General features: G+C 40.8%; 1 protein-coding gene across 1 annotated transcript; it reads right to left on the reverse strand.

Moving 5' to 3' along the window:
- Positions 1-1,728: 1,728 nt before the first annotated feature.
- Positions 1,729-24,535, reverse strand: LOC117366688 (natural killer cells antigen CD94-like). The gene is made up of 7 exons (XM_033958392.1): positions 24,457-24,535; positions 24,243-24,356; positions 20,124-20,222; positions 11,779-11,877; positions 8,130-8,278; positions 3,283-3,374; positions 1,729-2,392 (listed from the first exon to the last, which is right to left on the reverse strand). Exons 1-7 carry the CDS (start codon positions 24,533-24,535, stop codon positions 2,191-2,193), a joined length of 834 nt encoding a protein of 277 aa, XP_033814283.1. The 3' UTR covers positions 1,729-2,190.

Genomic DNA, 24,535 nt, shown 5'->3' on the forward strand with positions numbered 1-24,535 from the left:
CAGGCTGTAGTTTCTGGTGCTCCAAGTCCCTGTATGATCTCCTGTTAGCCAGTGTGCAGAAATCACTCAGAGGTGGAAGCAAGATGGGCTGATTAACTTCCACGTTTGTCTAATTGACCGATGTGAGATACTGCCGGCAAGGTGCTGAAATATGAAGCATCCTGTACGAGGGGCCGCTGAAAAGTTTTCAGCCCAATCAACACAGTTGGGTCAGTCTCCATTGAGGGCTGGACACTTAGGGGTCCTTTAACTCAGGCGCACTAAAACGGACCCCTTAGTCTAGCAATTTTCAACTTTTTTCATTCCATATTTTTCTGACAGAATGGAAGAAGTGAAAAATCACTGGCCTAAGGGCCTCATCTATCAAACTGCGCTAGTGTGCTGCGCTGAAAGGCCCATAGAGTTCCTATGAGCGTCGGGAGCAGCGTGGGCCATTCAGCGCGGCTCACTAGCGCAGTGTAATGGAAGAGGCCCTAAGTGTATAGCCCTCAATGGAGACTGTCCCAGCTTGGTTGGTTGGGCTGATAGCTTTTCAGCGGCCCCTCGTAGCAGGGTGTGGGAACCTTTGCAGAGATCCTACACTTTGAATAGCTCCTGATTTTTCCCCTCTTTATTTGTTCCTTCCTCCTGTGAAGAAAACAAAAGAGGACACATGACCCCGCCCCCAACCCCAAAGCTAAAGTATTTCAGTCAATAAAGTCCTCTTTTATCTTTGTTCTCTGAGTTTTATTTTTCCATCAAGTTGGCTCCACTTTCTCTCTTTTTCAGCTTTCCTGTCTTCTGCAAATTCTTCTTCAAGTGGTTGTTGTCCATCGGTCTTTCATTTATTGATTCAGTTTTCTATCCTGTTCTGAGCTCAGAATAGTTTACATGAATTTATTCAGGTACTCAAACGTTTTTCACCATCTGTCCCAGTGGTCTCACAATCTATCTAATGGACCTGAAGCAATGTTTTCTTCTGTCTCTTCTCTTGTTCTATTCCCTCACTACATTAAGCTTTCCATTCACCCTCTTTTCCCTTCTCTTCACTTTTCAGCTACCTTTCAAATTTCTATCTTCTTCTCTCACCTACTCTACTGTTCCCTTCCTTCTTCAGTCTACTCTACATTATCATATTTTCACCCACTAGAATCACTATCTTCTGCTCATTCACAACCCCCTCCCCCCCCCCACTTCTCCAACATGGTGCCATCATTCCCACCCTGCTGTATCCCTCCCGCCAACATTCCTCCCTCTTGCATCCCTTTCTATCTGTCCATCCTTCTTTCTCCATAACATCCACAATTTCTCCCTCCCTTCTCTCCACCAGCATGTCCAACAATTTTCCCACTTTCTTCCTTTCCCCATGAGTACCATCTCTCTTTCCTTCCTCCTCCATGCAACCCATGTCCAAACATTCTCCCTTTTCATTCCCTCCCCTACTGGTAGCATCTCTTTCCCTCCCTTCTCATAACCCCTCCCACCTCCTGCAGCATCTCTTTACCTCCCTTCCCAGCCCCTGCAGCACCTCTTTCTTCCCTTACCCCTCATGCCATGCAACATCTTTCTGGGACTTATAGGCCTTTCTCTTCAGGCCACCAGCAGTGTTCCTTCCTACACACGGCAGGTAGCTGACCCAGAAGCGTTCCCTCCAACACCAACATAAATTATAAATAATTTTCACATCTATTGCAATGTAATTTATGCAAAATATATACTATTTTTATTTTGAAATTTTCTATACCGTCTTAAACCTAGATGGTTTACAAAATATAACATACATAAATTTAAAACCAATCAAAAGACAAATGGACATCAATGATTAGATCCTCAGAAAATCTACAATCAGATGAAATCAGACCCTATAAAAAGGCATTTACAAACAGTTTCATTTTAAGTCGTTTCTATCTTTCAATCAATGTTAAAAACTCCTCTATTCAACCAGGCTTTTACTGATTCATGGAGGAAGCAGGTACATTTTCTGGAGCTTGAGTTTGGCTGGTGATGAATGTGTTGTATCTTTAGAATGATAGCTTTGTGCTTTACTTTTAAAAAATGGCGTTCCTTCTCCTTTTCCATTTTTATTTACGTTTTTATAGAATTATAATCCGCCGTGATGTACAGGACAAAAAGAGCGCTATATCAAATGATATAAAGAAAAACCAATCTCTCTAGGGCACAGGGGCTGTCATATGACGTCCAGGTCTTGTCTCAGACTCTGTTATTGACTTTAGTGACTTCAGTGTATTTTATACCGTTAATCGTTACCATTATAAGATTATAATCCTGCTCAAAGTGCAGCTCAACAGCAGATTTCTCACAGATCCAGCGATGCTGTTCGTCGCAGTTCACAGGATACTTTGCATTTCTAGCCAGAACTACACAATTTGAAGAAAGATCTGCCTTGGGATTTCTAGTGAGAAATGGATGAAAAATGGTTCAGTATTTGCATTTAAACTGTCTGGCAAAGAACTTAAAGAAAAACGGAGTGTCATTCTCTTCCCCCTCCACATGTTGCTCTTCTAAGAATCGGTCAGATCTCTCGCATACAATTTATAGCATTAACCACATTTGTACCTGATTGGCACATATTCTAGAAGGGGAGGAAAATACCTACCTTTCTTTACTATCTCAACAGGGTATAATTTATTTATTTAAAAATTTATATCCGACAATTCTATGTGGGTGACAAGCAACATATATAATATCACACAAAGAATACAATTTAAAATCAACATAACACAAAACAGCAAAAAACATCATCAAAGAAGCATTAAAAGCAAACCTCTAAAACCAAAAAATATTAAATTATTACAATGTATAATAATTTGCCTTTATCCATGACAGAGTACAAAAAACCAAACATAATAGAAATAAATAGATAACAGATCAAATTCACAAACATTTGGGTTTCTGCCAGGTACTGTGACCTCGTTTGACCATTGTTGGAAACAGTGGAAGAGTTGGGCTAGATCAGCGGTCTCAAACTCGCGGCCCATGGTCTAGATGCGATGATCAAGTGGCGGTTCCCTTGCTGCGGTCTTTTTTCTATTCAAAGCCGCGGATGGGGGCTCCTCACGTGATCCACGCTCTCAAGGGTGGGAAAATGTGGGGGGCACAGAGACCCCCTTGATTCTAAACTTGGGGATTGAGAGCACTGAGGATGCTGGAAATGCATTTGGGGGAAAATTAGATCCCCGTGTTAACTGATTTGTTCACTTTGGTAGTTCAGAAGATATACTTTAGAAGCAGCATTTTAACACACATGACTTTACTGCAAAGTCTTCTAGCACACAAATGTACCTTGACTTTGTATCATTTGCCCAAATCCATTTTTCTTCTGTCCGTCTCATATTAACCCAGTGAGAGTCAGGGGAAGAGATATTTATGGATTTCTGGAAATAAAAAGCACATTGCAGTGAATCACCCCAGGAAGAAGACATCTCAATACTGGTCCCTAGAGTCCTGATTTACTCAAATTTTGACCTGGCAAGCATGAAATCAGAGCTTCAGCTTATTGCATTCATCTTATATAAACTCTCTTTACCTGGCTTTCTGGCCTGGTTCTTGCAATTCATACATTATCAGCCTTATTTAAATATTTGTAAACTTCATTAGCCATTATAGAATATGCAGAGTTACTGTTATGAGATTAGGAGCAACTGGAATGAGACAAGAAGAAACGTAGCTGGTTTTAAGAAAGGTTTGGACAATTTCCTGGAGGAAAAGTCAGTCCATAGTCTGTTATTGAGAAAGACATGGGGGAAGCCTCTGCTTGCCCTGAATCGGTAGCATGGAATGTTGCTACTCCTTGGGTTTTGGCCAGGTACTGGTGACCTGGATTGACCTCCGTGGACAGGATACTGGGCTTGATGGACCATTGGTCTGACCCAGTGAGCAGCCAGGTTTGCTCATAAAGTGTACATGAATGATGGCACATGACGCAAAAGGTATTAAAAAATGTATTAATTTTATTTATTTCCATAACATTTATCAAAAGATTATTGCGTCATCGGTGGGAGTCTTTACAGGCGCCAAACGCTGGCATTTCTGACAAAGAATCCCCACCCGATAATTCGTTGCTCACCAATATATATTTTCTGTCCAGTCTGACATCATACTTGTCAGCCAATCGGCTAATAGAGGCTGTCCTTAGGTTTAAACAAATAACTTCCTTTTGACATCGAAAAAGTTTCACAAATCATATTTTTGTTTACCTTAACTTTCTAAATATGCATAAAATATTATAACATGCTGAAAGAACACTTTAAATCCAAAACAGTTTGTTTGCTAAAGTCAGCCTGCATTTCTCTTCAGCATCTGCTGACAAATTCGTGTCCCTTTCAGCACCAGAAGAAGGAGAAGGCCTACTCCCCCTCCCTCCTATGCTGGAGGTCAAACCAGCTGACCCTCCCTGCTCTGAGTCTCTCAAAAACTGGTACAGTGTTTCTGTCTCTAACTATTTCCAGATGTTGCCTCTTAGGATGTCTCCTTAAAGTTTATTCAGGTTTAAAATATCTAAAATATTTAAAATTAAGTACAAATCATTATCACACACATAATTACTCGTGGGATCCCACATACACATCCAATACGGTATATTGCATTCATACGATACATATAACTATCTGTATTCAAAAATATGAAACCCTATATCTTCCACAAGGCTCAAGGCGGGAAAGCTACAGTATGTTTTACCTCAAGAAGAAGGGGAGACACAGAAAGACAGAAACCCCAAAATGGAGTCATTACAACAAGATGGAGTTCTTAATCCCTCTAGAAGTATAGTAACATAGTAGATGACGGCAGATAAAGACCCGAATGGTCCATCCAGTCTGCCCAACCTGATTCAATTTAAATTTTTTTTTTTTTTCTTCTTAGCTATTTCTGGGCGAGAATCCAAAGCTTTACCCGGTACTGTGCTTGGGTTCCAACTGCCGAAATCTCTGTTAAGACTTACTCCAGCCCATCTACACCCTCCCAGCCATTGAAGCCCTCCCCTGCCCATCCTCCTCCAAACGGCCATACACAGACACAGACCGTACAAGTCTGCCCAGTAACTGGCCTAGTTCAATCTTTAATATTATTTTCTGATTCTAAATCTTCTGTGTTCATCCCACGCTTCTTTAAACTCAGTCACAGTTTTACTCTCCACCACCTCTCTCGGGAGCGCATTCCAGGCATCCACCACCCTCTCCGTAAAGTAGAATTTCCTAACATTGCCCCTGAATCTACCACCCCTCAACCTCAAATTATGTCCTCTGGTTTTACCATTTTCCTTTCTCTGGAAAAGATTTTGTTCTACGTTAATACCCTTTAAGTATTTGAACGTCTGAATCATATCTCCCCTGTCTCTCCTTTCCTCTAGGGTATACATATTCAGGGCTTCCAGTCTCTCCTCATACGTCTTCTGGTATGTTACGCATTACCTGATTTCCTCTATGGTCTGGCTTAATAGCAAAGTACATACAAATAATATTATTATGCTTTTCCTTAATATTAATCTGTAGTATGTTTTTCTGGCCTTGGCTACATCCATATTCAGATTTTTATTCACTAACTTTTTGTACGCTTCTATTGGGTGTGGCCTTAACTAACACATATGCTTGTATCTAACTAGAGTTACCCAGAACCATACAAAAAGCCGACATTTTTGTAGAAAAAACTCCACAAAATACTGCACCATGTCTTGCACACTATCCATTCCATTAGCGCCCCCTACAGCCCACGAGCCCCAATCCACCTCACCCAGTAAGGTTATTCTTATGTTCTTAAACTCACCTTGCCCAGATCACTTAGGTGTTCACTAATTGTGCCGATGGTTATGCCCATGCTTAAAAAGTGGTTATGAATTTATTCTGCATGGGCCACAGTGAATTTTCAAAATAAAAGTATGCAGCAATATCTGGAGACATTATGGGGTAGGAACCTTCTGGCTGAAGAAGTTCCTGTAGTACATTACATACATGACTACTCGGAGATCGCTCTCCTCCATGGAGAACTGGGGTTCCCTCCTGACAGCTGTGTTCCTCAGAGAATAGCGCGAACCACAAACTATACATCTAGGATTTGCACTGCAGATGTTTCTTCTGTGAACGTACATTTGGGCACATCCTCTCTCATGTACTGGCCATCCAACTACTTTCCCTGATTTGGTATTCAACTGGTTGGATGTTGAAGTGCAACAGTTTCAAGAAGGGTTTAAGCCTTTGGTACAAAGGAAACAAACAGACAGGAACACAACTTTGTATTTTACAAGTTGATGTCCACATCGTTGCAAATCGAGCTTGCCTTATTCTCAATTTATGAGGTTTCAATGGATATGTAGCAAAATTGAGGATTTTAAACATCACTCCAGGATTTTTTCTGAAGAACTGTTCACATGTGGAGATGATTCCAGAGTTCTGAAAAAAGCATATACTCGTGCTAAGTTTAATCATGGGGAACATCTTTTATCCACAGTTACCCAACAAAGGAAAGATGAGACTTTCTTATTTTTTATAACCCAATAACTAATGCTAGCCCCACACTGAATAGAATAACATAGGAAACACTGGGGTATTGTAAGAACATAAGAATAGCCTTACTTAGTCAGACTAATGGTCCATCAAGTCCAGTAGCCTGCTCTCACGGTGGCCAGTTCAGGTCACTAAAAGAGTGATTAAACAATCAACTCTAACAACATTAAGAACTAAATCAGGGCCATGATAGCATCTAATGAATCAAATCTGGACCAATAAATTCTGAAAGTGTCATCTCGTTAACAATTACTTGATTTACAGGGTTGATACATGTCTAAGGCCTTATTATATAATAACAAAACCAAAAGAGTAGCAACATTCTATGCTGCCGATCCAGGGCAAGCAGTGGCTTCCCCCATGTCTTTCTCAATAACAGACTATGGACTTTTCCTCCAGGAAATTGTCCAGACCTTTCTTAAAACCAGCTACGCTCTCTGCTCTTACCACAACCTCTGGCAATGCATTCCATTCTCCAAGTGAAAAAAAATTTCCTCCTATTGGTTTTAAAAGTATTTCCCTGTAACTTCATCGAGTGTCCCCTAGTCTTTGTCATTTTTGCCAGAGTGAAAAATCGATCCACTTGTACCCATTCTACTCCACTCAGGATTTTGTCGACTTCAATCATATCTCCACCCAGCCATCTCTTTTCCAAGCTGAAGAGCCCTAACCGTTCTAGTCTTTCCTCATACATCCCCTTTACCATCTTGGTCGTTCTTTGAACCTTTTCTAGCGCCAGTATATCTTTCTTGAGATAAGGAGACCAGAATTGAACGCAATACTCCAGGTGAGGTTGCACCATGGAGCGATTCAGGAGCATTATAACATTCTTAGTCTTGTTAACCATCCCTTTTTTAATAATTCCTAGCATCCTGTTTGCTTTTTTTGGCTGCCGCCGCCACACATTGGGCAGAAGGTTTCATTTTATTGTCTACGATGACATCCAGATCCTTTTCTTGGGTGCTAATCCCCAAGGTGGACCCTAGCATCCGGTAACTGTGATTCAGATTATTCTTCCCAATGTGCATCACTTTGCATTTGTCCACATTAAATTTCACCTGCCATTTGGATGCCCAGTCTTCCAATCCACATGCGTTTTACCAACTTTGAACAGTTTAGTGTCATTCCAGTTATTCGCTCCTTTTTTTATATGATTTTTGAGAATTTGACTCTTCTTTTTGGTGTTTTTTTGGGATACAACTTTGTTTTCAGTTATACAAGCATCTATGAGTTTTGAGGTCTTTTCCTCGTTTTGGTGTGGACATCGTCATTTTGTTGTTATCTGGGTTCATTTTCTATGTTCATCATTGATGTTTACTGATCTCCAGATTCTTCTTCATTTTTTTGGTTTCTAAAATGGCTACCTTGCACATATATGTGCTGTGTATGTGTTGTCATGTTGTGTCCCTTGGTATTTACAGCATTTCTGTGTCTGAAATGGATACGCCTAACACTGGTACATAAACGAGATCTACACTGATAGATCCTCTTCTGAAACACCAGTGGAACTTGAGATAGTTATTTGTTTATTGGGATTTATTAAACACTTTTATGAAGAGATTCACCCTGGACATCTCAATTCCAATCTTCACATCCTTTCTAAAATGACCTGCCATATAAATGAACTTTTACCAGATCTGTTGGGTTCTCGAGTGAAGCCAGTTGAGAACTTAAGGAACCACAAGCCCGCTGGCTGGAGCTCCAGTTTTTTGCTTCCTTAGAAACAAAGAAACATTTTCCTTTCCAGAGTCTCCATTCTTCTAGACAGCACTCAGTTCTACCTGTGTATAAAACAAGATACGTAAGTCACTTTTTGAAAAGGTTTAACATGTTAACAGTGGAAGTTAGACTGGTGAATCTATAAATGTAAAATTTCACCTCTTCTGAATGGCTAAACTTTGCAGCTGAAATTGCCAAATTGACCTCATCATTAAGATGGTTCTGGATGCAGGTTTTTGCTTTAAGTGTTTAATGTAAATTTCCAGTAGTAACTTGATAAATTTAGGAGACCATTTTAGAAGTATTTGCACTTTTTTATTTATTTTTTTTTTTTGGGGGGGGGGGGGGCCTGTCCTCCCAAAGGAGTGCAGAACAGGTTACAAATCTGGTACTCAAGCATTTTCCCTGTCTGTCCTGGTGGGTTCAGAGTCTATCTAATGTACCTGGGGCGGTGGAGGATTAAGTGACTTGCCCAGGGTCACAGGGTTTGAACCCACAACTTCAGGGTGCTGAGGCTGAAGCTCTAACCACTAGGCCACGCTCCCTTCTCTCATGTAAGCACCGGCAAATTCAAATGCACATTGGGAAATTGATACCTACACATGTAGCAGCTCCTGGTTATATAAGTGACGCTCCGAGTGAGGCCTCTTTTTTCTGCACATGCAGGTTTCTAAGCTGAATGCAAAGGCTGTTCATACTGGACAATACAGCTGCACTATTGCATGTCCTTGAATATATTTTCAAAGGCTCTGCATTCCATAAAGCTAGGTATGGGATACTGGGCTAGATGGACCATTGGTTTGACCCAATAAGGCTATTCTTACGTTCATATGAGCCTTTTGTAAAATACATGGAAAGTCTCAGCCTGAGAGTCTCAATTCCTACCTCAACTTCCTATGCAAAAAGGAGTTTATGGTTACTGGGGAAATTTTGACGGCCCCAAACTGAACTTCCCATTACCCTAAACTCTCAAAGCAAAAGGATCATTTGCTGTGAGTTTAAGGGATCATTTTAGAATTAAGGCTACGAATGGAGCAGCAGATCTCCTTTACATGGTAGAGCAGCATAAGACATCTAAAAAATGCACTTCATGTTGAAGGAAAGGCTTGAGGCTTAATTTTTACATCAATTAGATGTTTGTAGTGCTCTTTGTGGTGGCCAAATCAATTTTCAAGAAACAAAGGCCTTATCTGCATCCAAAGATTCTTCAAGAAAACAGATTCAACACCATAGGGCTGATATTCCATCAGGTTTATTAGGCAGGAGAGACTCTTGCCCTTTTAATCCCAGCTTAGCGGGGCATCCCTAGTTATTCAGTGGCAGTCAACCACAATAAATATTCCTTCTGACACCAGTCTATATGGGTGAAGTCAAGGAGGAGACTGTAGTTAGACAAGTTTACAAGTTTATTATGACATTTGATTAATCGCCTATTCCGAATTCTAAGCGATGTACAAAGTGATAAAAATTACAAAATAGAGGAAGACAAACATAAATGACATGTACCATATCCACTAAAACATAATAGTAATTCAAATTACACATACAATACAAAAAACACAGGGAAAACTAGGAATGAAATACAATCTGGTTATAGAGTAGTACAATTAGGGTTAAAAACCATCAAAATAGTAAAAAATGGATTGAGAGCCAAAAGCAATTCAGTTAATCGTTGAATGCATCTTTAAAAAGAAGACTCTTTAGTTTGCTCTTAAATTTTCCAAGATTCTTTTCCTCTCTTAAACGAATTGGAAGGGCATTCCAGGATTGGGGAGCCGTAACAGAAAAAAATAGACTGCCGCCGCGTATTAATAATTTTAAGAGAGGGGATGACCAACAAATGTTGGTCACTTGACCTCAAGAGTCTAGGTGAGGTATATGGACACTCGCCATATACAATGCTGCTATCCAGATAATTAATTAAGCAGATAATACCAGCACTAAATACTGACCAACGCCTGCATAACAAGACTCTGGCATTGAATATTAAGGTTAGATTCAGCCCACAGCAGTCGGTTGTTTTAGAGCCACTGACTACCATGGGCTGAATAGGAAGGGACATGTGAGCATTGGCTTCCAGTTACGGCCAGGCTAGTCATTTTACGATTATACATGTTCAAGCACCAAAATATGTATTAAAACGGGTAGAATTCCCTGTTAGTATTCAAACGCTCTGTTCTAAATAATGGTGATGAGTTGGAGGAAATGAACCAGATCTTTATAAACCTGCAAGATGTAATAGGGCAATTTGACAAACTAAAGAGTAGCAAATCACCAGGACCAAATGGTATGAGGGTATATATCCCAGAATACTGACAGAGATGACCTAAAAAATGATAGATCAGTGAGACTGATATCAGCGCTAGGCCAAAATGATAGAGAGTATTATAGAGAAAGAGGGGCCCTTTAACTAAACCATGTTATCTAATTTAATCTAGGATTTGTGGATCGCTCTATGCCTATAAAGGCTCAAGACGATTTACAATTACACAAGAGCCCATGCGAGCATGGGGAGTTTACAGAAAAGGAGCGGATTACAATGAAGGGTAGAGCTTACCAAGTAGACGTTGCAGACGTTGCAATGAGCAGACAAGGAACTACATGGGGATTATGGCAGTAGGAGCTGGCTTAGCTCTGGGAAGTCTATAAGGATCATCCTGCTGACAGGTATCTTTTGTAGAGAAATGTTTTCAATTTTCTTCTAAAACTCAGGTAGTTAGGCTCAGATCTAGTGGCTGTGGGGAGGCTGTTCCAGTTGTTTTTTTTATTGCGATGTAGGTGACACCTTTTGGTGAAGGGAGAATCATCTTGGAGGTGTAGCAGATGTGAACTGGAGCTTGGAGAAGAGATGGGTTATTGCTTCTGCTGAATTCGAGTGACGTATCTGGTAGAGTATGCAGGATGCATTGAAGTGGATTCTGGGTGCTATGGGTAGCCACAGTAGCCAATCCAGATCACAAGTATCTGACAAAACTTCAACTGATCCAGAGCAAGCTGTGTCTTCTTCCATGTCTGTCTCAATAGCAAACTATGGACTTTTCCTCCAGGAACTTGTCCAAACATTTTTAAATCCAGATACGTCAACCACTGTTTTCATATCCTGTGGCAACACATTCCAGAGCTCACCTATTGCTTTTAAAAGTATTTCCATATAATTTTATTGAGTGTCCCCTAGTCTTTGTATTTTCTGAAAGAGTGAAAAATTGCTCAGGATTTTGTAGGCCTTAATCATATCCCTCCCCTGTCGTCTCTTTTCTAAGCTGAAAAGCCCTAACTTCTTTAGCCTTTCCCCATATGAGAGAAGTTCCATCCACTTTATCAAACCTTTTCTAATTCTGCTATATCTTTTTTGAAATATAGTGAAAAGAAAATGTTATCGTCAAGGTGAGTTTGCACCATGGAGCAATACAGAGGCATTATAGAAACACAGAAACATGATGGCAGATAAAGGCCAAATGGCCCATATTCTTGGTCTTATTTATCATCCCTTTCCTAATAACTCTTTGCTATCACTGAGTAAAAATGTTACTTCCTCATTTCTGAACTAGGGAACCCATCATACCTCTCAGGAGCTCCCATTTCTGTAACTTCTTCTGTGCATCCTGTAAATCCAATCTTGTTTGGGCCAATGTCTCTTGTGCATCATTCTGACACTTATAATCTGAGAAAAAGGGAAGAAAAGACTGAAAAGTAATGCATTGTTACTACAGATAATAGAGATCATGGCTGACTAATAGTGCTGGTTGAGACACATACAGAGAGGCAGGCAAATGACCGTTAGCGTCTGGTACCACTTATCTGGAGAACCTCATCTCAAAGACTCTCCTTGACTTCCAGACTCTTCTCTTATTTCAGCTCTTCCCTCCTGCCATTAAGTCCCAGTCACCATTTATTAACCACCTCCCCCTCCCCTCTGTGCTCCATTCCTAGCTCTGTATCTGCTCTCCTACTGCCTAATGTTACCTCCTCTCCTCTGCTCCAACATTGAATCCATCTAGACTCTCAAAGTATGTGGTGCAGTGGTTAAAGCTACAGCCTCAGCACCCTGAGGCTGTGGGTTCAAATCCCTCGCTGTTCCTTGTGAGCCTGGGCAAGGTACACTAGATAGAGTTTGAGCCCACCGGGAAAAATAGGGAAATATGATAAAGTGCCTGAATGTAAACCATTTAGGATATAAGTGGTATATAAAAAAATAAATTAAATAAATCCTTCCATTCCCGTTGACTGGGATATCAAAAAAGGGAAAATTCAGATCTCAGCAAAAATTGTACTGTGAATCAATTAATTAATTCTTAATTATTATCTTTAAATGAAGCATTTAAATTTTCCAGTCAGTGCTTCTGTATTTGTCATATTCAGAACCTCTGGGTTTAACATAGGTCAGAGATGAAAGTTCACGCTTGGCTCACCAGCCCCATACAATCCCCGTAACACCACCACCACCAGTCATGCCGCCAACATAACTCCTTGAAATTCTGGATTTTGGGATGTAAAAGACTCCTCTATCCCTTGTATCAAAATCGTAACGTCTAATGAACACTGATGTTCATGTGGCCTCTACATGGACATTAGAGACTAGTAATGTAATTTATTTCTTATATACCGCTACATCCATTAGGTTCTAAGCGGTTTACAGAAAACATACATTAAGATTAGAAATAAGAAAGGTACTTGAAAAATTCCCTTACTGTCCCGAAGGCTCACAATCTAACTAAAGTACCTGGAGGGTAATAGAGAAGTGAAAAGTAGAGTTAGAGGAAAAATAAAAATAAAATAAACATTTTAACAAGACAGCATTGATCTAAATACTTTGGAAGGTAGAAGAGAGTGTGAGTGAGCGCCAGGTCCAATATCTCCCCTTCTCTTATGGGTTCTACCGTAGTTTAGCAGAGAAGAACTTTTGATGGTCATTCACAGTCTCTCTTCTTCTTCTTGGTTCTGCACCTCTGCCAGGTTAAATCCTCGCACCATCAATTTCTCTCTCTCCTTTCTCACCTTTTTGATATCTTTGACCTGAACCTCATCTAGTGTTACTAACCCATTCCAAAGTGGTCCAAAGCACTTCCTCCTGCCGCCAAGCCTCCTGCATTTCAATTGCTTTAATATTCGTTTTGAATAAAACAAAAAAAAGTTAAAAACAACAAATATAATAATCATCCCCTACATAATGTTTATAATACAATTAATTCAAAATTGTTTGGAGATGGAAAGGTTAGGAAGAGTTTAGGGTGGCAAGAGCCTAAATTGTTTGGATGCAACCCAAAGGTGAAGCGAGAAAGCAGGAAGGCTTTTCTCAATCATAAATATATTTATTTAGCAATAGATTAGTATAAGAAAACAAAACCAGTTAGGCCCAGATTATCTATATGGCACCATTGTCAGTAGCCACCGATCATGTGTCAATCATACGATGGCATCGTTTAGAGAATCGTGCCTCCTGCAAAGACTGGTGCCTGAAATGTAGGCCAGGATTTTTTGGCATTTGGGCCATTTTTGGCACCTACCTTTCACGTGAACCACACTTCCAGAGGTGCAATTTTAGCACTGTTTTTTTTAGGCACTGTAATCTAATCTAATCTAATGTAATGTAATAATTCATTTCTATTCTGCATAACCAAGACATCTAGAACCTTTGTTTTTGAATGAGCCTCTCTATACCCATCTTAATATTAAACCGTACCATGCAGTGATCACTGGATGCCAGATGATCACCCACTGTAACATCAGAAACACTTTCCCCGTTTGTAAGCACTAAGTCCAGTATAACCCCATCCCGCATGGGTTCCATTAGCAACTGTTGGAACAGTTCTCCTCATAGAGAATCCAGGATCTCCCTACTTCTAGAAGACCCCAATCAACATCCGGCATGTTAAAATCACCGATTAGCAAGAATTCCCCTTTTTTAGATATATTCTGAATGTCTACTGCTAAATCTCTATCCACTTCTTATGTCTGTGAAGGAGGCCTGTATATCACACCAATGTAAATATATTCACCATTCCCTCTTTCCAAATTGATCCACAGTGTCTCTTCCTTGCCCTGCAAATCCTGCAATTGTGTGGCTTTAATATGTTCTTTAACATATAACGCTACTCCTCCTCCTTTTCTTCCTACCCTGTCTTTCCTTAACAGATTATTGCCCGGTATAACTACATGTCAGTCATGGTCTCTGTGAACCATGTCTCTTGATCGCCACTATATCCAACTCCTCTTCTTCCATCACAGCCTCTAGATCCAGAATCTTGTTTCCCATACTTCGAGCATTAGTATTTACTGCTTTCCAGACATAGCCCTCTGAGGGCTGGGGGCAGATATTTCTGAGTAGGAACAATCAACTTAGATTTTATTTATTTATTTATTTAAAATATTTATTAACTGCCTGAAACTTAGTTGGTTTACAATAAAACATCCAGAATCATTAAAACACACAAAAACAATACAAATAAGAACATAAGAAGTTGCCTCCGCTGGGTCAGACCAGAGGTCCATCCTGCCCAGCAGTCCGCTCCTGCGACGGTCCATCAGGCCTATTTCCTGTGCAGTGGTCCCTGACTATTCCTATAACCTACCTCTACTCCTATCTGTACCCCTCAATTCCCTTATCTTCTAGGAACCTATCCAAACCTTCTTTGAAGCCCTGTAACGTGCTCTGGCCTATCACAGCCTCCGGAAGCGCGTTCCATGTGTCCACCACCCTCTGGGTAAAAAAGAACTTCCTAGCGTTTGTTCTAAACCTGCCCCCTTTTAATTTCTCCGAGTGCCCCCTTGTACTTGTGGTTCCCCAAAGTGTGAAGAATCTGTCCCTGTCTACCTTTTCTATGCCCTACAGGATTTTGAAGGTTTCTATCATGTCTCCCCTAAGTCTCCGCTTTTCCAGGGAGAATAGCCCCAGCTTTTTCAACCTGTCAGCATATGAGAAGTTTTCCATACCCTTTATCACCTTTTATCAGTTTTGTCGCTCTTCTCTGGACTCCCTCAAGTACTGCCATGTCCTTCTTGAGGTACGGCGACCAATACTGGACACAGTATTCCAGATGTGGGCGCACCATTGCACGATACAGTGGCATGATGACTTCCTTCGTCCTGGTCGTGATACCCTTCTTAATGATACCCAACATTTTGTTTGCTTTCCTTGAGGCCGTCGCGCACTGTGCCGACGCCTTCAATGTTGTGTCTACCATCACCCCCAGGTCTCTTTCAAGGTTACTTACCCCTAGCAGTGATCCCCCCATTTTGTAGCTGAACATCGGGTTCTTTTTCCCTATATGCATGACCTTGCATTTCTCTATGTTAAAGCTCATTTGCCACTTTTTTGCCCACTCTTCCAGTATCGTTAGGTCCCTTTGCAGGTCTTCGCAGTCTTCCGCGGTTCTAACCCTGCTGCAGAGTTTGGTGTCATCCGCAAATTTGATAACCTCACATTTTGTTCCCGCCTCCAGGTCGTTAATAACCAAATTCCTTATGCTTGATAACAGACCTAGAAATTAAAGCAACCAAATACCCAATCCAGACCGCACTCAAAATCTTGGGAGTGATGATAGACAGATGCTGCACTATGCAGACCCAAATCAACAAAACTACCCAGAAAGCATTCTTCACAATGCGCAACTTAAGAAAAATAAGGAAATACTTTGACAAAGAACACTACAGAATCATTGTACAATCCCTGGTACTAGGTCTCGTGGACTACTGCAATATCCTATATCTACCATGTCCCACAAACATGATCAAAAAACTACAGACCGTTCAGAACACAACCCTCAGACTAATCTCCATCGGAAAATTTGACCACATTACTAACGCCTACCTAGACTCACATTGGCTACTGATTCAAGCCAGAATTCAATTCAAACTATACTGTCTACTCTTCAAAATAATTAATGGTACTGCACCTGCCTATCTAAACAATCGCCTAAATCGTAACCTTCCACCCAGAACAAGAAGAACACTGACACCATTCGCATACCCACCACTCAAAGGCACTCATCGCAAAAAGCTATATGATAACCTCCTAGCAACACAAGCAGCAAAACTCGAACCCTCCATCACCAGATTGTTAACCACAACTTCTGACCTCAAAACATTCCGTAAAGAAATCAAAACACTTCTGTTCAAAAAGTATATACAATCTACCTAATCGCCCTCTCCTCTTCCCCTCTTACTCCGACCATGCTCCGCCCACTCCCTGGCGCCGTACCCTCAATCGTCAAAAAAAAAAAAATGCCAAGAAAGCTACCTGAAACCTAAATTATCTTACCGAAAACAACTATCTACCAATGTAAGGAAACAGAATATTGCTATGTAATGTAACCTGATTTATCCTCCAATGTTATTAAGTCTTTATACTCAATCTGTATTCTCCAATGTAATGTACCCTCCTGGAAATGTCCAGTTCTCTTCTTATGTAATCCGCTTTGAACCATAAGGTACAAGCGGAATAAAAATCACTAATGTAATGTAATAAATATATTGAATAGGAGTGGTCCCAGCACCGACCCCTGTGGAACTCCGCTCGTGACCCATAGCCAGTCTGAGTAATGGCCCTTTACTCCAACCCTCTGTTTCCTGCCTGCCAGCCAGTTTTTGATCCATTGGTGGACCTCCCCTTGCACCCCGTGGTTCCACAGCTTCTTAAGCAGCCGTTTGTGTGGTACCTTGTTGAAGGCTTTTTGGAAGTCAAGGTAAATGATGTCTATGGATTCCCCTTTATCTATCTGGCTGTTTATCCCCTCAAAGAAGTACAGTAAGTTTGTGAGGCACGACCTTCCCTTGCAGAAGCCATGCTGGCTTGCCTTCAGCAGTCCATTGTTTTCTATATGGTCACATATGCTGTCCTTAACCAGTGCTTCCATCATCTTTCCCGGAACCGAGGTCAAGCTCACCGGCCTGTAGTTTCCCGGGTCACCCCTTGAACCCTTCTTAAAGATGGGCATGACATTTGCTATTTTCCAGTCATCCGGGATCTCCCCAGTTTTTAAGGATAGGTTACATATTTGGCGAAGTAGTTCCACTATTTCGTTCCTTAGCTCTTTGAGTACCCTTGGGTGGATGCCGTCCGGACCCGGTGATTTGTCTGTCTATCTGTCAGAGGACATCCTCTTGGCTTATGTCTAGTTGGACCAGCTTTTCATCCTGATCCCCATTTATGATCACCTCGGGTTCTGGAATATTGGATGTGTCCTCTCTCGTGAAGACTGACCAGAAGAACTTATTTAACCTGTAAGCTATCCCTTTTTCCTCCTTTACCACTCCCTTCTTGTCTCCATCGTCCAATGGTCCCATTTCCTCCCTGGCCGGTTGCTTCCCCTTCACGTACCTGAAGAATGATTTGAAGTTTGTTGCTTCCCCCGCCAGTCATTCATCAAATAAACCAAATAAAATAATCTCAAATATAAAAATACTGACTTTCAAATACTGTAAGTGCCTGAATACAAAAATGAGTTTTTAACAATTTTCTATATCCCCACATATGATCAAAAAGACATCAAATCCCTGACAACCCATTCCACATAGTAGGGCCAGCCACTGAAGAAGAGGATTTTGATGTAGCCACATAATATATCTTTCCCCTTCTTCCTTCTAACAACATGGAGTTCTCAGATCTCAAAACATGTCCTGGCCTACACATTTGCAAAATATCTCTAAAATAACTTGGCATTTTGTTATATAATCTCTTGATGAGCCAATTTCAAGATCTTATACCACCTACCTCCTGAAACACCTCACCCTACAGGACAAACTCCGCCCCTCTCGCAGAACATTACTGTTCACATTTCCTTCTCCCAAAGGATGAAGATCCAAAAGATTCCTCAACAGGACACTCTCCTTTCAAGCAGGGATCTGGAACAACACCTTAAGCGACCTAATCCTGAACTCACTAACATACCATTCATTCAGAAAATCACCAAAAACCCAATTTATCTGATCCTTCTATTCCGCTCATCTCTTACCTCTTCTCATTTGCTCCTTCTTCCTACCCTACCACCCCATTCACTCAACTGTCTTCAATACCTTCCCAAATCTAACTGATGTAACCTTGCTGTCCTTACAGCATCTCTTGTTCGTCTTGTATACCATCTTGAATTGAAAAGGTATGACAGGATATAAATAAAGCTATTATTATTATTACAAAATTGTACGGGGAACTGAGGAACGCAGGAATCTTAATGCTACATAAAGTATCAAACAGTCTTTACAGATTTGTCTCCCATAGTGTACACCCTGTTTGTTAAAAAGAAAATGGCACTACAACTGACCCACCCCCAATACACACTCCCTTCTACTCTACAGAACAGGAAGGTGGCAGAGGTGAGAACCTCAGGCACACAGAACTGGATACGGTGGAGAAAAGAGAACAAGCTCATTACACGCACATTGTCTCACTGAGACCCATTACCAAGTCAACAAATAATCTGAATAGCACAGGTACAAGGCCAGTCATATTCCAGGGAGGGGAGGAGACCCCTCAGATAATATGACCTGCTCAGTAGAGCTCCCCTCCATAACACAGCGTCCTGATAATGGCCATGTGAATGTTCAGATGTGATCCCACCACTACAGAGGTAGCACAAAGGGCTCACTCACACTCTGCACTCAGGTAAGACACATGGGTGCTATACAAGCCATTCTCCATTTTTCCTATCCTTTCCAATGATCCTAGCTGTTATAGGGTGAATTATATTGTGGCCTGCATTAGTGCTCACAGTACACACACACGTTCTCTTCCCTACATCCTCACTATACTAGTGTACAAGGGTGCCTCAGTCTTTCACTAAAGAGACCACCATCAAGGGTGAGAATATTAATTAGTTGCCTTCTCAGTACTGGGACATCAGCCATCAATGGACTAACTTGAGACTCACACCTTTAAGCTCACTGTTTTCCAGTGGTAGACTTTCTGTCACCAATGTTATTATACATATATGATCTTTGACCTGGAATTGAAAGATGCCCCTTCAGCCATACATTACTCCTCAATAATAATCTGGTAGGTTTGCACTGGTTCTCAAGGCCATTTGGGTTTTCAGGGTATCCACAATGTTTAAATATGCATTATGTAAGGCCAGTAGGATGAAAGAGGTATTGATGCCCCTGTATAAAACTTTGGTGAGACCTCATTTAGAATATTGTGTACTATTCTGTAGGCCGCACCTTCAAAAAGATATAAAAGGGATAGAGTCGGTCCAGAGGAAGGATACTAAAATGGTATGTGGTCTTCATCATAAAGCGTATGGAGACAGACTTAAAGATCTCATTCTGTATACTTTGGAAGAAGGGCGGGAGAGGGGAGATATGATAGAGAGGTTTAAATACCTACCGTACTTAATGTAAATTCGCATGAGTTGAGTCTCTTTCATTTGAAAGGAAACTCTACAATGAGAGGGCGTAGGATGATATTAAGAGGTGACAGGCTCCGGAGTAATCTAAGGAAATACTTTTTTACAGAAAGGGTGGTAGATACGTGGGAAAAGGTGGTGGAGACAGAGACTGTGTGAATTCCTGGGATAGGTACATGGGATCTCTTAGAGAAAGAGGAAGAGTTAATGGTTACTGCAGATGGGCAGACTGGATGGGCCATTTGGCCTTTATCTGCCATCATGTTTCTATATGTATTTGTACACACTGCCTATATTTTATGCAAATATCAATTCATTGTGGATATTCTGAAAATCAGACTGACCTGTCAGTTGCTCAGGACTGTGTTGAGAAACCAACAGATTATAAGACTCAGAGTTGGCTCATTCCAAGACATTTTTCCAAAATGAATAAACAAGTGATGTGTTCTTGGCCTAATTCATGCATGAGAATAACATCGGAATATAGTGCCAGAGATTTTGAAGGGATATGTGCCGTACATACTGAGATTTATATCATAATATCACAGAAGAGTGGGGGTATGATACTTACAGAGGACCCCTAGGGTCATTGATAGTGTCAGCAGGAGAAGATCCAGGATCAGCAGGAAAACTGCAGCACAGAACCAGGAGAAGGACAGAGGTTGCTGGGCTGAAAGGAAGAATGTGATCAAGAGGAGTAACCTTTTAGATTCACTTATTCCTGCAGAGGAAGAAAGCTCAAAACAAATTATTGCAGAGTAACCATCTGCAGAGGTTTTGCAAAGGAAATGATTTCTTCATAGCCAAAATGCAAATTTTGGGTGTGTGCCAATGGGTAATAGGAGTTGGCAAGAATTTAGCAGACCATCATATTCTACACAGAAGAATAGAAGAAATTGTCATTACTAACATAGCGTGACAATGGTTCAAAACATACAATCTTTCTGACAGAACTTATTGCATATAAATGCAGACCATTACTTCAGATTCCTTTTCTCTTACATGTGAGATGCCAGAAGGATTACTCCTGACCCTCGTTCTACTTATACATTCATGGCCCTATTTGCAACTTAAATATAAATTCTGGAACTAACTCAGTACATTTATGCAGGTGACATGCATATTTTGGCAAACCAGGCTATTATATGATTAAAAAAATATTTTGAAACCTCCATATTGCTCTAGAAATCCAAAATGTCCACCACGTCCAATATGGAAAATGGTTAAGAAGAAGATAACAGGATCAGCTGCAAAGGTTAGGACTATAAATCAGGCATGGATGTTATTTAAAAATACTATCATGGAAACCTAGGCCAGGTGTACTCCACATATTAACAAAGGTTGAAAGAAGAGAAAATGTGGAGCCAAATCAATAAGCTAAAGAATGATAAATCACCTGGACCGTATGGCATTCATTGCAGGGTCCTGAAATAATTCAAACATGAAACTGCTGATCTGTTGTTAGTGATCTGTAACCTGTCGCTAAAATCATCTGTAGTATCTGAACATTGGAGGGTGATCAATGTTACACCGATTTTTAAAATGGGTTCCAGGGCAGATCTGGGAAATTACAGACCAGTTAAGCTTGAACTCAGTGCCGGGCAAAATAGCGGAAACAATTCTAAAAAATAAAATTGTGGCATACATATACAAACATGATTTAAAAAAACAGAGTCAGCATAGCTTCAGCCGAGGGAGACCTTGCCTCACCAATTTGCTTGACTTCTTTGAAAGTGTGAATAAACATGTGGATAAAGGTCAGCCAGTTGATGTAGTGTATCTAGAGTTTCAGAAAGCTTTTGACAAAGTTCCTCACAAAGAGACTCCTAAAAAACTTAGAGTCGTGGGATAGGAGGCAATGTTATATTGTGGATTAGGAATTGGTTATTGGACAGAAAACGGGGTAGGGTTGAATGGCCATTTTTCTCAATGCAAAGAAATGCAGAGTAATGCATTTGGGGATTAATAATAGGAAGGAACCGTATATGCTGGGAGGAGAGAAGCTGATATGCACGGACGGGGAGAGGGACCTTGGGGTGATAGTGTCCGAAGATCTAAAGGCGAAAAAACAATGTGACAAGGCAGTGGCTGCTGCCAGAAGGATGCTGGGCTGTATAAAGAGAGGCTTAGTCAGTAGAAGGAAGAAGGTGTTGACGCCCCTGTACAGGTCATTGGTGAGGCCCCACTTGGAGTATTGTGTTCAGTTTTGGAGACCGTATCTGGCGAAAGACGTAAGAAGACTTGAGGCGGTCCAGAGGAGGGCGACGAAAATGATAGGAGGCTTGCGCCAGAAGACGTATGAGGAGAGACTGGAAGCCCTGAATATGTATACCCTAGAGGAAAGGAGAGACAGGGGAGATATGATTCAGACGTTCAAATACTTGAAGGGTATTAATGTAGAACAAAATCTTTTCCAGAGAAAGGAAAATAGTAAAACCAGAGGACACGCGGCGGCCCATCAGGTCCAGGACCTGTGCAGTAATCTTTTATCTATACCCCTCTATCCCCTTTTCCAGCAGGAAATTGTCCAATCCTTTCTTAAACCCCAGTACCGTTCGCTGCCCTATAACGTCCTCTGGAAGCTATAGGGCAGCGAACGGTACTGGGGTTTAAGAAAGGATTGGACAATTTATAGCGGCCTCTGTATCACTCCATGGAGCAACCTCGCCTTGAGTACTGTGCTCAATTGTGATTGCCATAGCTCAGAAAAGAAACAGCTGAATTAGAAAAGGTTCAAAGAGCGACCAAGATGATAAAGTTGATTGTGAGCTTCTATACCGCTACTAAACACTGGGAAGTTAATTCAGAGCGGTTTGCATGAGCTTCTGTATAGGTGTTACAATACAGAGTTACAAAGAGCTTCTGAGGGGTGTTATAATACACAGTTATTAAGAGCAGCATAATTATGGCATAATCAATCAATCATCCTACTTATGCTACCGGCACATCAATCACCCTACATATATGTACATGTTCATATCAAATCAATCGCCTTACCTATCTTCACATCCAGTATTAGGTTTACACAATATTTACACACCTGCTAAGGAGTTTGGCCTAGTCAACTAAATATAGTCTATGTACATGTATCTGTATCGTGTTTTATGTTTATCTTTGAAGTATTATCTTCCTAAGTCTAGTTTTCTGGGCTTCAGCCCTTGGTCTATTTATATCCTATGTGTTCCTGAATTTTTATTTTTTTTGGGGGGGAAGGTGGGGACTAGCCAACTGTCTCCTCTATGTTGTCTTATTGGCCAAAGTAGTCTACGAAGAGGATGGTCTTTATCCCTTTCTTGAACTTTCCGGTATCCTTTTCTAGTTTTAGTTCCTTCGGAAGGGCATTCCACCACCTTGGAGCCATCACCGAGAACGCTTTTGTATTTGATGTCTCTGAAGGAGGGAATTTCCAGCAGGTGATTTTGGCTCAAGCGTAGTGCACGTGTTGTTGTGTGCCGATAGATATTGTGGTTCAGAGAGATGAATGATTTTGTGCGTCATAAATAGGATCTTGAAATTCACACCCAATGTAGTTCTTTCAGTAGCGGGGTGACAGTCATCTGCCTCGATTTTCCCAGCAGAGTGGAACTCCTCTCGTATGAGGAAAGACTAAAAAGGTTAATGCGCCTCAGCTTGGAAAAGAGACAGCTGAGGGGAGATGTGATTGAAGTCCACAAAATCCTGAGTAGTGCAGAACAGATACAAGTGATTTGATTTTTTACTGCATCAAGATTTACAAAGACTAGGGGACACTCGATGCAGTTACAGGAAAATACTTTGAAAACCAATAGGAGGAAATATTTTTTCACTCAGAGAATAGTTAAGCTCTGAAACGTGCTGCCAGAAGTTGTGGTAAGAGCGGTTAACATAGCTGGTTCTAAGAAAAGTTTGGACAAGCTCCTGGAGGAAAAGTCCAAAAGCTGCTATTGAGACAGACATGGGGGAAGCCACTGCTTGCCCTGGATCGGTAGCATGGGGGTTTTGCCAGGTACTAGTGACCTAGATTGGCCACTGTGAAGATAAGCTACTGGCCTAGATGGACCACTGGTCTGACCCAATAAGACTATTCTTATTTTTATTTTGTTAAGAACATAAGAAGCGCCATCTCTGGATCTGTTTTTACCCTATTTTATATACCACCTTGAAATAAATGATAAGGTGGTATATGAAATTTTAATAAACTTGAAACTTAAAGTGATATAGAAGAGATAGAAACAGTAATGGGTGACTCTCTAATTTCTTACATTGTATTATTTTTAAAATTAGAAAATAAAGGAATTTTTTTACATAGACGCACAAGAAAAGCAATACAGACCATAGGAACTGAACGGACTGTGTCCCGTTTGCTGTGCTGGAACTCACCACCACAGCTTTGCAAAAGGAGCCCAAAGTTCGCTGGCAAATAAATATAAGAAGTGTAAAGTGCTCAGATATAATGTTGTCACTCATATATTTTTCATATGCAACTCCCATTGAATTTGTAATTTGGTTTTAAAGTGCATTAATTAGTGAATTTTCAAAAAAACATCCTATTTCATATAAATTTTTATATATTTTTTTCATTTTATATTCAAAAACGTCTCTTAATACAATATTACATCTTAGTACATAAAATGATCTGATCTGTTTGATTTCCCTATAAAAGATTTACCTTATAATAAATGCCAATAGGTGTTTTATAGCTGTTATTTACCTTTCTGTCTTGTTTCAGTCCTTGGAGATTCAAGGTTGATCTTCTCCTCCGATGCTTCTTGGACCCTTATAGCAGCGTAGGTGATCTGTCTGTCCTCCTGCAGCACTGAAGAACCTTCCATGGAATTACACACATTTCAGAAAGATGAGCTTTGTCCGAGCATTACAAATCCATCTGTCCTATTAATATCCAGCCATCATCTGAGCAAATTTACCTGGAGAGCGAGGTTGGGAGGACTTGAGCTTCTTTCGCTTTCCGAATCTGATATCAGAATAAGTCACAGTCTCACTCAT

The sequence above is a fragment of the Geotrypetes seraphini genome, chromosome 1 (genome assembly GCF_902459505.1).
Source record: "Geotrypetes seraphini chromosome 1, aGeoSer1.1, whole genome shotgun sequence".
NCBI classification, from domain to species: domain Eukaryota; kingdom Metazoa; phylum Chordata; class Amphibia; order Gymnophiona; family Dermophiidae; genus Geotrypetes; species Geotrypetes seraphini.

Excerpts from the sequence above, each read along its gene's own strand:
- LOC117366688 (XM_033958392.1), bottom strand. The coding sequence starts at position 24,535 with ATGAGTGAGACTGTGACTTATTCTGATATCAGATTCGGAAAGCGAAAG. Across the intron at positions 24,357-24,456 it reads CTCCCAACCTCGCTCTCCAG|GTTCTTCAGTGCTGCAGGAG; the intron begins GTAAATTTGCTC and ends ATTCCATGGAAG. Across the intron at positions 2,393-3,282 it reads GCAAATGATACAAAGTCAAG|AAATCCCAAGGCAGATCTTT; the intron begins GTACATTTGTGT and ends ATTTCTCACTAG.